Here is a 13,996-nt window from a genome sequence, read left to right as displayed (position 1 = left end):
CAGCCCCCTCATGACTTTTTAAAGAAACACTGAACTCCCCATTAATATCTGTAATTTAATATATCCAGGCCTCCCTCCTTACTCGCCAGCCATGTGGGTGAGAACCCCACCGTCACGTTGGCTCTAGAGACCTCCATCCTATAACATCACAAGCGACATCTGCTTTCACTGCCACTTCGTGTGGTTCCGTCTCAGCGGCATTGAACTCATGGCCGTTTGACTCTTCACGACCTGCTGGTGCTTTTTTGTTTGTTTGTTTGTTTGATCTCAGCTTGCCTCAGAGGCGGTTCTCCTTTACCTGTGCCTCTGTTGATTGACAGCTCACTAAGTCCTCATTTCCCATGGTCAGCATCCTATTACCGGACTCCCCGTGGGTTGAGTTGCAGTGGTACCCAGCTTGGCCGAAGCCATAGAATGTGAACTAGATTCTCACTCCCTCTCAACTCGCCAGCATAAGTGCTGGCCTAGCCTCAATCCCAAATCATCTTTACTTATCTTTTTCTTGGTCTCTTCTCTAGTCTATTCGCCACTCAAAAGGTTATCACTCAAGATTTCGATCACCAGCTCTTTGAGAATAACATAGAAATTTCTACCTTAAGGCCCAATATTCCTCCCAACCTCCTGACCCCCACTTTGGTTAGCAGGATCACTTCTTTGAAAATATTGAAAATATAACTAATTTTCCAGTCCTTGAAGAGGACTCCGTATCCAATGCAGTGAGCCGTTATCAGAAAGCTTGTTAAGAGGGCCCTGCACAGGGTCGGTTCCCTCACTGAAGGGAGATGATGCAGCCTGCCTCTCCAGGCTGTGGTCAAAAGCTGTGGTCAACATTTGCAGCAAATAAGACCGAAGTGTGCACGGCACTCACTTCAGAGAAATGTGTTTTCGTAATCACCGGCAGAGGCTGTGTGTATTAGAGTCATAATATGTTTTTTAACATCTTCTGTTGTACGTGGATGTGGAGGGAGAAACAGGAGGACACAGCTTGGTGGCTTCTGAACAAGGGCAAGTTTGTGCTGATGCCTCCTCCCCTTCCTGCTCTCCCAGGAGAGATGCTCACACGGCGACACACCGTAGAGATGGCTGAATTTTACCGGGACCTCCTGGCCAAGTCCCTGTACGGTCGTCTGTTCAGCTTTTTGGTGAATACGGTGAATGGTTACCTTCACAGTCCAGAGGAGCCCAGCAGGTAGGTGTGATGGACGCTGGGGATTACGGTGCTTCCCACAATAGCGACTTAGCTAGGCTCGCTCTTAAAGGTGCTTCAGAATCCAGTGTCACCCATAGGTTAAACTATCGTTAAAACATTTCATCTTAGCGCGATGATTTTACTTCAGGGATTTGACTGACTAATTTTAAGGGATTCAAGCCCCCTCTGCCCATACGCACAGCCCTGGATAAATTAATCAAATCATCCCTCGTGCACAGAGACGCAAATGCATTCTCTCTGGACTGAAGGCATCTATGGCCTTTTAATCACCAAGAAGTATAAAAAATGTATAAATCTGGGAAGAAGACAGTTCAAGAATATCTCAAGCACTTCAGTCCGTTGAGAAGCCCATGCCTCTCTAGAAACAATTTGATGATGTGTTTCAGCTCGGCAATTCCTCCTGTTTTCTTCACTTGTTTTGTGGATTTTTTGATGAAGCATCTCTATGGTAACCATCTTGACTCCTGGCCTTAGTCATCTTTGAGGAGTAGTGTTTCAGGGCTGTTTGATCATCTAAAAATGATAGATCTTCTTGGCGTCTTGTCAGTGGAAAACTTTGTTAGTATTCTTGTCTCCAATAATGACCTTGGGCAGGGCAGGCCATTGGGAGCAAAGCTGCATCCAGGAGTCTTTACACGTATGCTGGTCTTTGAATGAAACCTCTTGAGGATTTCTTTGTTGTCCAAACAGACGTCACCAAATTCCTGAAAACGGCTCCTTTCAGAGGTTACTTGGAAAACATTAGGACTAATATGTATTAATGGGGAAGTTCTTAAATAAATACAGATATCTCAGAAGATTTCAAGGACAAAGGCGTACTAAATTCTCATTAAAATATACACATAAAAAATCCGCTGCTCGTTGATCAGCATGTCCAGTATATAGTCTGTGACTTGAGGGTCGCTATAGCGTTACCTGTGTTTTCGCAGATATACATTGATGTTGGATGTGGTGAGGATTCTGGATTTCATTATTTCTTACTCTCAATTTGTGATTTCCCTTTAAATGCGAAGATTACTCACAGAACAGTACTAGTCGGCTAAGACTACCAAATTAATCTTGTATAAAATCATTGGCAGCTCTGCTGAAGTTGACATTGACAAAATTAACAAATCAATCCAGCTGCACGTAAAAACTTTTAGAAAATTTCCATTTGACGTTTAAATCTTACAGAGCCTTAAATTATGTAAATGAAAAAACGTATACAGAGTCAAGATTTTTGACTGCACACAGAGAAAATGAAAACATAAACCTTGGAAAACACATTACTTCCCTTTCAGTGGGAGTATTGTGTCAATGTGCAAATTTATGATATGAGTCTTGTCTTTATGATTCTCTACTAGGCAAATGAATAAGGACAAGGATTATTGGAAAATTAGAGGTGAATTAATGTATCGTAAGTTTAACTTCTAAAAGACAGTTTTCTCATTTGAGTTATAACTCCCATGTTTTCTTCTCTATTTCTCCCATGGGTCACCCAAACCTGAATTTAAATCCAAAAATAACGCAAAGAAAGGTTATGTTTGCAGTATTTCTAATTCACGGAAAGCTTAAAGATTTGCAGATTTACGGACCCATTTCCTAAGTCACAGAGAAGTCTCAAAATTTGGATAAACTTAGAATAGGCATTTATTGTTTATGAATCCCCAATTTCTTTTGGAAATTTTATAATTGTGTTAGAAAAGATTATATTAAAATATATATATATTCCTGTGGTTAACGTGGGCAGGCGCGCTTGATGTTGATGGGAAATATTTTTCACACTATGTAATTTTTGTAAAATTTGCAAGAGAGAATAAATATAAATAGGATATACTCTAACAAGGTATAAAGGGAAGACAAGTGAAATTTAAGCAGATGACATGTTTGTTCTTAGAATGCTGGGTTCATTTTCTGGATTATAGCAAAATACGTACAATGTAAATAATGTTACACATTAAAAAAAATTCTACTTCTTCTACCTAGTTTCCAAACAGGTTTATCATCCTTGTGATTGTGAAATGAGATAGAGATTCTTACTAAGGTGTGGCGAATAATAATAACTTAAAAATATTCAAATGATAAATAAGTTTTGCATCTCCTAAAATAGGACCTGTTTCACAATTGCTGCACTTACATTCCCAGGACTGAATTATCAGTGTTAAATTTGAAATTATTAGTTTTCCTGAATCGAGATCTTCAGTAGATTTTTGGTGTAAACTTGCCTATTTCAGAGGCACCTGTAAGTTAAGAGAGTCTTGGACAGGCAGAGGGGTTGTGGAAACTTCGGGAGACGTCTCCAAATGTCTTCAGACACAGAAACCTACAGTTTATTTTAACTCATTTTCATCATGAGTTCTGACTGCAATGGTTTATATATGCGGGGACACCTGAGGAATATAACCTATGGAACAATCCCCTTTTTATCATAGAAGCACCCTAACAAATAGACTGATGGTTATAAAGAGATGACGTTTAGGAGGTAACTCGCTAGAGCGGTATTGGAGATATACTTTATTTATTCATTCATTCATTGATTCATTGATGGCTGCGTGATCTGAAATCCACATTTTTGGAGAGCACAATTTGGCATGCAGATATAATACAGTAAATAAACTGAGCCTTCGGGGTCTTACATATGCTTATACTATATTACATTCTTTTGATATTTTAGTTGAGCTAAACATAAACATGTTAGCAATTTATGATTAATTACATCCCGCTTCAATGAATTATAGAAACTTTGGGAGAGTTCTCCAACTGTCTCCAGATACCAAACCCTACGATTAATTTCAACTCATTTTTATCCTGAGTTCTCCTGTGTCCAAGCCTGTTCCTTTGGATGGCACCTGATTGCAAGAACTTTGGTTGGTTTCCAGGACTATCTGAGGATAAAAGGGGTCACACAAGGCCGTCCGCACAGTGCCTGGTAAAATCTTCGTGGTCATGGCTGGAGAGAAGGCTTCCCAGTTTATGGCCATTTATTGTGGAGAAATGAGGACTGAGAAAAAAATGCAGAAGGAGGCCATGGTAGAAACCCTAGATACAGTCCAGTCTCTTCGTTTTCTGTTGCTTTGGTAATCTCGGTTGTTTGGAGAATAGCAGATAAAGGAAACAATTTGTTCTTTAAGAATACGAATGCCGCTACTCATGTACACTGCTGGGTAGTTTTGTTTTAACATTCACATATCAATGCAGTGATTTAATTCCTGAAATCATCAGTGGGATATTTTTGGCATCTTATCCTGTTTCTAAATTCACATGGTTTAATTATAAGAAAATGATTTTGTAAGTCAGTATGGAATGTCCTAGGCATCCAGAAAGATTTCCATCAACTTATTGCCACGTGGCGCGGGTGTTCCACAGCAGTCTGGCTGAGTCATCGTAAAGGATGGAGATGTTAATAGTGGGGCCTGATGTCTCACAACTGACAGCTCACTCTCTGAAATGAGACAAAAGTGCGTGTGCAGTAGGATGTGAATTTAAGGTCCTATCGGGGTGTCAGGCGAGCACGGTCCTCTCCAGCATCTGACAGCATCAGATGCATCAAAATGCATGTAGCGAATCTGCGCTAATAAGATCGGAACAATCAATTTCATATTCAGAAAAATGGCACTTCTTCATAGGCGAGACTTGCTATTCGCTCTTAATTAGAGGCAACAGATGTTTTATGTAGGGAAAAAGTAAGGATAGCCTTGAAGAATCTGAAGCCTGGTTTAATCTGTTGGGTAGTCTGTATCTGGTCTAAATACTGCCTTCCTGAATGGCACAGAAGGCTGATCTCTACTTTGATGCTCTGAAATGAACGTAAGGTGAATTAGCCGGGTTAGGGGGATTTACGGCTTAAGTTTTCATTTGGGAATTCTCCTTAGATTTGTTCTACTGAGAATTCAGTTTGTACACTATTAGTTATGAACAGTTAGTGGTGTGTATGCACGTTTGTTGAATTTCCAAGGATTTTAAACAGAAGAGAGTGTTTTGCTGTATATTATATTGAAATGATATCCAAGTTTCTTATGATTTCCATTTGTTTCTCATTGATGCAATCAGGTAGCACTTAATGTACTTACGGAATGTTATAATGTATTTGGACCTTTTTTTAGGTCGAAGTCCAATTTGAGAATCTGATGAATGGCGTAAACTCACACACAGTTTTCCATATAATTTGGGGGACTTATAGACTCTCCCCTCAAAGAAATAAATGTTCCTGGACTGTATTAACTTCTCAACTTGTTGATTAAACAAGTTAATAAATTCTGAAATAATACCGCCAATGTGGTTCATAGTCCCCTGGTAGCTCTTGAGGATTTTTAAGTCAAAAATTTTTTTTTGGTAATTACTTTGTTGTTGACCTTTTCTTAAATAGAAAATTATCTTTTCAATTTTAGATAAAATCTGTGATTTTAAAAAACCTACAGAGATACCACCTGATAGACGAGTAACGTAATTTTTACTACACTAATATAACAGTAAGAATGTTAATCTTTTTAAGATTATTTTCAGCGGATTAGATTTGCAGCTCTAACTGAGAATTTGTCAAGGATCTCATCCAGTAGAGACAGGAAGTCAGTATCTTAGTCTATGAAGCTCTAGGGGCCTGAAGATGGAGCATCGTCCTCTGCACTGCAGGCAAACCATCAAAAATATCTCCTGGATTATGGTTTATACCTACACCGTTTGCATAGATCACCTATAATACTTTACCTAGCATCTTAGGACAGTTTTCGAATTCCATCTATAGGTTGTTTTTGCTTTTTGTGCAGGGGGATTTGTCATGATTTCTGTACCATCTCGTATTTCCCAGGATGAAAAAGCCTGAAATTCAAATCAAGGATGTGTGTGTGTGTGTGTGTGTGTGTGTGTGTGTGTGTGTGTGTGTGTGATTATTTTCTTCTTAAATTATTTAACCAGAAGGCTTTTTAAAAAAAGTCAGATGCCATCTATGACTTTTTAAAAGGACTAGATTGTAGCCATAAATAGTTACAAATGGTTCTTACAAAAGTATAATTTGTTTTATCTTTTGCAAGGAAATGAGGTCCGTCAGGGTAACTCTTTGAGTTGAAAATTTGAGGATTAATCTTCTCTAATGGTGGCAGTCATTGGGCGCATCCCAGGTGATGAAAATCGCCCATTATTGGGACTTGAAATTCTCAAAACGACCTAAGCGCTTAAGCCCCCCAACCCGAATCCCGCCCTGCTTCCTTATAGATGGTCACCTTCGCCTTAGCTGAGGGCTCACCGTCATTCTCTCCAACAGGAAGGGTTAAGGTGAGCAATGTTTCCCTCCTTCCTGAGTCAGACGGTGAGGAAAGATTTTATTGAAAAGAAGCCACGCGATTTATCAGATGTCTGCATGCCCCTACCCCCAACCCCGCCCTGCCAAATCTGTAATGGAACTTGTGTAGTTGTCACCTAACTCCAGATTTAGGTATTTTTTACTCCCCGCGACTGTCCGCATATCATTGACTAGCTGGTCTGTATGAATTCTCGTTAATTCAGGGTGGGGCTCAGTGGGGCTCTGTGACCACTGCAAAGCAGAGGGGTATCAAAATTAAATACTTTTGCCAGACCACACACCGCTCTCCCAGTCCATTCAAGGAATCTCAGTGAGGGAGAGTTTGTAATGCTTCTCAGGATTTTAGGGGCTGCAATAGGTTAAGAAACTATCTAAATGGTAAACCGGGTGATAAGAAAGTGAAGTGTGGAGAAAATGTCTAGAAATTAATGTGTTTTTTTTCACTGTTATTTTGATAAGAAAATTGGAAATTAATTTCCCAAAGAAAACATCTGAGCATACGATATATTTAACATCACTTGAGAATCCTAAGTAAAATCTCATTCTCTGTCTCTCATTCGATATATATTTTATAAACTGTTATTAAAAGTTCGAAAAAGGCCATGGAGATCATCTGTCCTCATTTCAGACACAAAAGTACAAAGTGAAACCTGAAGGAGGGACTGAATGTGTAAATAAATCTGATTAAAACCCAAATATTTACTTATTAGTTTCAACTTTCCCCCTTAGCACTTTACTAAAATGATTATAAAGATTTAAGTTCTTTGATGGATATTACAAGTCGAAAAGAAAAATAATCTAAAAATTTATACCAACAGTCCATACGTAATTAAGAGTTGGTAAAATGATATTTTGTACATTGCCTTATTAAAGTATTTAATACTTAATAAATGAATTTATATCATTAATTCCCAAATGCCTTATAGAAATACTAAAACAGCTGCTGTGCATTTGTGAGAAAATGAAAATAGACATTATTTCTCCATTTATTGTGTGATATCTTTCTTCATTAACTGTATTTGGGGGGGTGAAAGATTTAATAATCAAGAAGAGTACAAAGGGTTATAGGCAAGTCTTACCTATTATCTAACACGATTAACATTTGTCACTTTTGCTTCCGATTTTTTTAAATGCAAAAGAAATAGAAAATTGCAGCTAAAAGCCGAAGTTACTTTTGTTTATCTACATAAGTCGATTCCTCTCCTTCCTGCCCAGAGACAACAATATCATCAATATTGTGTAAATTTTCCAGTTTTAAAAATTAATCTAGATATTGGTGTTTCATAACGAGTATATAACACTGTGAGTCATTAAAGAATTAAAGAAATGCTATCATAGAGTACATTGTACGCTGTACTTCCCTTTTTAACTCCACATAGTTTTTGAGGTTTAACTATATTGATACGTAATGAGCTAATTAATTCTTTGTAACTGCTGCACTAATTCCCCTGAAGAGAAACCACAATACCCTCATCTATTTCCTTTTAGATGGACACTTACGTCTGTTTTCATTTCAGTTACAGTGTCACATCCTGAGATATATGTTTAGAATTATCCCTGGGGTATATATTTAGTAGCAGAATTGTGGGGAGAATATTAATTTGCATTTCCCTGATTACAAGTGAGGTTGTACATGGCAATGCAGATTCTACACTGCCCGGTGGTGATGTGCTCATATGTGTACGGTGATACTTGTTCAGTTATATACAATGACCTGGCTTCAGGGACTTACCATAGACATTCTTTTCCTATTCCAAGGTCATCTTACATTTTTTCCTAAACATTTAGATTTTCAATACATCGGGAATTCATTTTTGTCTATATGAGAAATTGATAAAATGTTATATTTTAGATGGATATTCAACTATCCCTGTCCCATTTATTAGAAATGCTTTTTCACCTCCTCCTGATGTTTAATCTATTTGACTAAAGCTGTATCAATAATATATTGTTTTAATAAGTTCTCATAATAAGTTCTTACTTTTCTTATTTGTTTTGGTTTCTCTGGATCTTTATTTTTGCATATGAATTTTATAGTCATTTTGACTTAGTCCGTAAAAGAAATTCATTTGAGATTTTGATGAGAACTACATTTATAGATTAATTTGGGGAGAATTGGCCTTTTTAGACTGTTGATTTCTTTGCTTCCATAAATATGATCTATATTTCTTTCTGCATACATTCTTTTATTTCTTAAATATGTTTGTGCTTTTTCTATCAATTTCTTGCACACTTCTATTTGATTATTTTCTAAGTACTTTCTTTTGCTATGATGAGTGCTATTTTTCTATTATATTTTAATTTGTTTATTGGGATACTCAATCTTGAGTTTCATATGTTGATCTTATATCAGGAAACCCTGCTGACTTTTCTTATTAGTTCTAATAATTTTCCTATGGAATATAATAATGTAAATGATCATAGTTATCTTTTTTGTCTTCCTTATTTATGTCTTCTATTTCTTCTTATTTTATTGCATTGGCTACCACTGCCAATACAATGTTGAAAATTTGTGGTGATAGTGGATATTCTTGTCTTGTTTCCCAATTAATGTAATACCTCTAATTATTTGTCAGTAAGTAATCTGTTTATGTAGAGTTCCAGTAGATAATCTTTGCTAAATGTTTTCAACCATAGATGGATGCTGTTTCATTGAATGTTTTCCTTTTATCTATTAAGATTATTTCTCCTTTTCTTAGCTTACGTGGCAAATTTTATTGACGTATGTTTTTTGATGTCCAATAATTCTTCATTTTTGGTGTAAACCCTATTTGGTCATGATGAACTAAATTCAATTTTCTAGTCATTATTATGGATGTTTGCATTTATTTTCATTAGTGAGATAAGATTTTATTTATTTGTTGTACAGTCTTTTGCTATTACGTCTATGTTAAAGAGTAAGCTGAGAGCAATTCTGTTTTTCATCTCTTCTAAAATGGTTTGTGTTAAATGAAGATGATATATGCCTTGAATGCCTGGCAGAATTCTCCCTAAAAATTTTTGGGGAGGTGAAGGGAGAATTCACCTATAAATACTATTCTAAAATTTATAGGTCTAATCAGATTATTTTCTTTCTTTTTAAAGTCATATATATTCTAGACAGTCGTCCACTTTAAGATTTTAAATGTATTCACCAACTATATCACAGTTTTGTTTTATTTATAATCCTCCAATCAATATCTCTTATAATTCTAGTTTGACAACTTTACATTCCTGACATTCTTTATTTATGCCTTTGCTCCAGTATCATTGGTAAGTCTTGCCTGAAATTTGCCTGTAAGAATTATTTATTTTCAAAAATCAATTTATTTTTCTTGTTGTCATTTCTCATGTTTATGTTATTTATTTTTACTAAGCTCTGCAGTTTTAGGACACCCTATTCTAACTTTCTTTGACATTTTCTCCTTTTTTTTTTTCCTGACTTCCTGACTGGAATGTTTGTTTCATACTTTCTGATGATTACGTTGACCCTGATCCTATGAAGTATCTCCTGAGTACCTCTTAGTGCATTCCAGGTGATTTATATGTAGCACTTCCTTCGTTTGTTTAGTTCTAAATATTTTGTCTTTATTTTTGTTTCAGAGATGAAATAACAAGCAGTTTGTCAGAAAAATAAATTTTGCACACCATGTTTTTCCCTCCTTCATCCAAATTGGGGAACTTTTTCCCATTAAATAATGATATTGCTTTGATTCTTATGAATATGGTACGAGTGACTTCTATTTCTGCATAGACATTTAAATCATGGTGCTTATTGTCATGACAACCAAAACTACACAATTTAGCGAAATATCTAAGACAAAACCTGCTTTCTAAATAATTCTCCTTCTGCTTCATTTCGTTACCAAAACACCCATATGTGTAATGATTTCCTAAAGAGCTAAGAACCTTTTCTCTGTAATTGCACATTTGCTTTTCATTTTTTTGTGAGATACTTTTTTTTTCAAATAGAAGGATCCAGAGAAATAAAAAATATGAGAGGTTTACCAAAGTAGCATGTATATTATATTACTCGAAAATTAAATATTACATAATAAATACAAAATGATGGTTTAAAATTTACCACCCTTATTATAAAAATTACCATGTACTATGGACACAGTAATGGTTAAATATTAATCACGATAATGTGATAAACTGTTTCAAGAATAGTGCAGCTTATTGAACCAATAAAGAGCTATGTATTTTTCCCTTAAGTGTACGTTTTTAGGCGATGGGAGGAAAAAAAGAGATTTCTTTCAGATCTATGAGAATATGGCATTTTTAGTATCGAACAGTAGTGTTTTTCCTTTTTGATACTGGCTATTATGCGATTTGCAAATATTATTTGAGAGTCAAATAGATTGAGTATGGTGTGTAAGAAATTCAGTGATTTATAAGTCTACTACAAACCCGCGAGCATTCCTCTCTAGCTCTTTCTTGAGCCAAGAGTGCAGAGGCTAAAGCTTGTATATTTTATACAAAGGATAAAATTCATCGCATTGCTGGCCGTGCCCACACTCTTGTTTCATTTCTCACTGGGGAAATGCATTTGACCTCTTTTCAACCCCCTGATACCCTGCCCTGCTGGATACAGTTAACCAAATCTGTATTTATTACGCTCCTCTGTGCCTGTCATTTGAGCGTAGTGGCAGTTCTGCCAAAATAAATAACGCCGCCATGCAGCTCAGAGATGAGAGGAGGGTGTCCCATTCTGGGTCTTGGTGACCCTGCCGCTCCCTGAAGAAAACACCAGGAAGGAAATGTCAGTCCCACAATTTAAATATTGTTTGCCTTTTCCTAATATAATTTTCTCATCGAGAAGGATGGGCTTTTCAACGAAAGGACATTTTTAGTTTTTGTTAGCTGCACGCTTTTAACTTTTCTCTCTTCATGTACAGTCTCATTAAAAATACATTTTCCAAGCAGACGGGAGAAGTGGGGAAGGTGCATTTATTGTGGTTATTGTCTACTGGATGTTACCAGTAAGCGAGCCGGGCTTTGAGCTGGAGATGAATACATTTAATATTGACATTGGCATCAGGAAGGAATTATTGTCTCCCCTCTTCAGATAAGGAAACCGGAGTTCAGAGAGGTTGAGTAATTGGCCCAAGTCACACAGCCAGGAAGAAGTGGTAGATTTGGAGAATGAACCCCACTATGTCAGACTTGACACCTGAGTTTTTCCAAAAACGTCTCCCACATTGAAACGGTCAGAAAATGCTTTTAAAAAGCATAGTTTTAAAAGCTACTTTAAAAAATATAAATGGTTTCTTTATTTCCCCCCAAAATTATGATTTAAAGTTTAACATATCTGTATATCGACATGGCCCTGAGGGGGCGATTGTCCTCTGTTCTTTGTATCTGCATCTCTAGCACCTGGCAGAGTGCTTTGCAAAAGTAGGTGCTCAATACCTGTCCATTCAAAAGGTGAGTGAGCTAATAAATAAAGTAGTTCAAAGCCACTCTCAAGTGAAGCGGTGTTGGTAGATTGCAAAAACGGCCCCAACTGCTTATCCTCTGCATCCATGCCCTGTCCAATACAGCTTTGACGCTTCTCTTATCAAGAGTTTAGGTCCGTTTTCACTTCCTTCGAATCTGAGTTGCCCTTGTGACTTGCTGTAGCTGAGAGAATACAGCAAAAATGATGGTGTGCCAGCTCTAAGGCCTTGCACTAGTCTAAGATCCCCGTCATTGCCACTCGCGCATAAGCCCGGGCTCTCCCGCGGATAGTGAGAGGCACTGTTAGCCAGCCAACAGCCAGCCAACCCCAAGGCATTGAGCGGAGGAGGTTATCCTGCACCTGCCAACGCCCCCGCCAGGCCACCCACACTGACAAAAGGACTTAGAACCATAATAAGTACTTCATGTTTTTGGGCGCTGAGTTTTGGGGTGGCTGGTTACCCAGCAATATCCACTTGCTACAAGTCACTATCTCGTTAATTTAACTTTGAGCCACAAGTTGTGAGCACATATACTTGAAGGTGATTGCTGGAAAGACAGGTGTCCATTTCATAGGTGGTTGGAGGGATTCTGAGATGATCTCCCATCCCAGTACTTTCACACTCTGTCTCCATCATCTTCTGGGGGGCAGTAGAGTCACAAACCTTTGGGTAATAAGAATTTATGATTTTCAAACCTTACTATTAAATTGCAAAGGTATCCTGAAGTGCTCTTTAAAATCTTAAATAGCAGATACCTCATAAAAAGGGGAGGAGGGCGGTGTATTCAAAGAGAATTATTATGAAGGGAGAAAAGGAACCCTATTAAGAAAAGCATGATCGTTTAGCAGTTGTGTAGCAAATCAGCAGGGTGTATACCTTAAACTGACACAATATTGTATGTAATTAAATCTTAGTGGAGCTGGCAAAAAAAAAGAAAAACGTGATAAGTGAAAAATGAAACAGCACTTTTTACTGTAGTTTACAACTAGTGGGTTGAAATGTTATGTAGATCTCATGTTTTGTGTATGTGTATGTATGTTCAAGTACATGGTAGTTAATTTATGAATACAGCAAATTTACCTTTTAGCTGCGTTTTCATTTTTTAAAAGGGTGATAGAAATCAAGAGATCTGGATTTCTATTCTGCACCTGACACAACATTAATGAAATTGTTAGTAAGACCTTTATGTCTCGCGAATATTAATTTTCTCAGTCTCTGAAACTGTGATAATCACATTTCATTTACCTACAAATGGAGCCTTGGCTTATCTCTCTGGCTTGGTTTTGCTTTCAGGACCCGTGAGTCTGTGATTCCTGGTCAGGGTATTTTGGAAGATGTCAGTCACATCCAAATACCTGGTGGCTCACTGCTTTGTGCCAGGGGGTGAACTCTGAGTCAGCCCCCTCCAACACAGGTTATGCTAAAATGCATCGGATTCAATGGATCCTTGAGTCTTAGTAGAACAGGTAGTACCACTATCAATAGGTGAAATTTAAAGGCTGCAGATCAGATCACACCTGCAAATTCTCACAACCATGCCTGGATTAGTTCAGCTCTTCCAGTGGCTCTAGCCTAACAAGACCAAGCTCCAGAGAAGGTCAGGAACTCCAGGGAGGGTCAAGACTTTTGCCTGTGTTGCAGGCCTCATCCACAAGTATTTGTGGCAACGCATGGCTGGCTTTCTTTGCAGTACGGCGTGTGCCTGCTAGCACTTGCCCACCCACTCACATAGGGCATTCACACGTAGGGGGCACTCCCCTCCCCATGATTAGTAATCATCCCTTTTCTGCAAAGATCACAGAAACTGCAGATGAAGTACTTTGATGGCATTCTGAAAACTCCTCCCACCCAACCTACCTGGATTACCCACCCCTGTGGAATCCTGCCTTTACTCTGCCTTCCAAACCAGACCCACCCAATTGGGTTTTATACCTTTTGAGTTTCCCTGCGTCTATCCAGAGCATCCCCTGCCTGACCTTGGCCATATACCTTGACTCACAATCTCCCCTGTGAACCTCGGGCTTGTCTAAAGCCAAAACGTGACCTTCAGATACACCTTCAGAGCTCACTCTTCTTTCAAGCCTGTCC

At 37.8% G+C, this 13,996-nt stretch overlaps 1 protein-coding gene across 1 annotated transcript in view; it reads left to right on the top strand.

Annotated features, from left to right (window-relative positions):
- The window catches only part of MYO16 (myosin XVI), a 337,132-nt gene that overhangs the window by 209,985 nt on the left and 113,151 nt on the right, over positions 1 to 13,996 (top strand). Inside the window, exon 19 of the mRNA XM_024754009.1 lies at positions 1,048 to 1,189. Coding sequence (XP_024609777.1) covers positions 1,048 to 1,189 — 142 coding nt within the window. The remainder of the gene's footprint in view (positions 1 to 1,047; positions 1,190 to 13,996) is intronic.

Source organism: Neophocaena asiaeorientalis, unplaced genomic scaffold (assembly GCF_003031525.2).
Source record: "Neophocaena asiaeorientalis asiaeorientalis breed wild unplaced genomic scaffold, Neophocaena_asiaeorientalis_V1.1 scaffold684, whole genome shotgun sequence".
NCBI lineage: Eukaryota > Metazoa > Chordata > Mammalia > Artiodactyla > Phocoenidae > Neophocaena > Neophocaena asiaeorientalis.
This window is presented reverse-complemented; position numbering and strand designations above follow the sequence as displayed.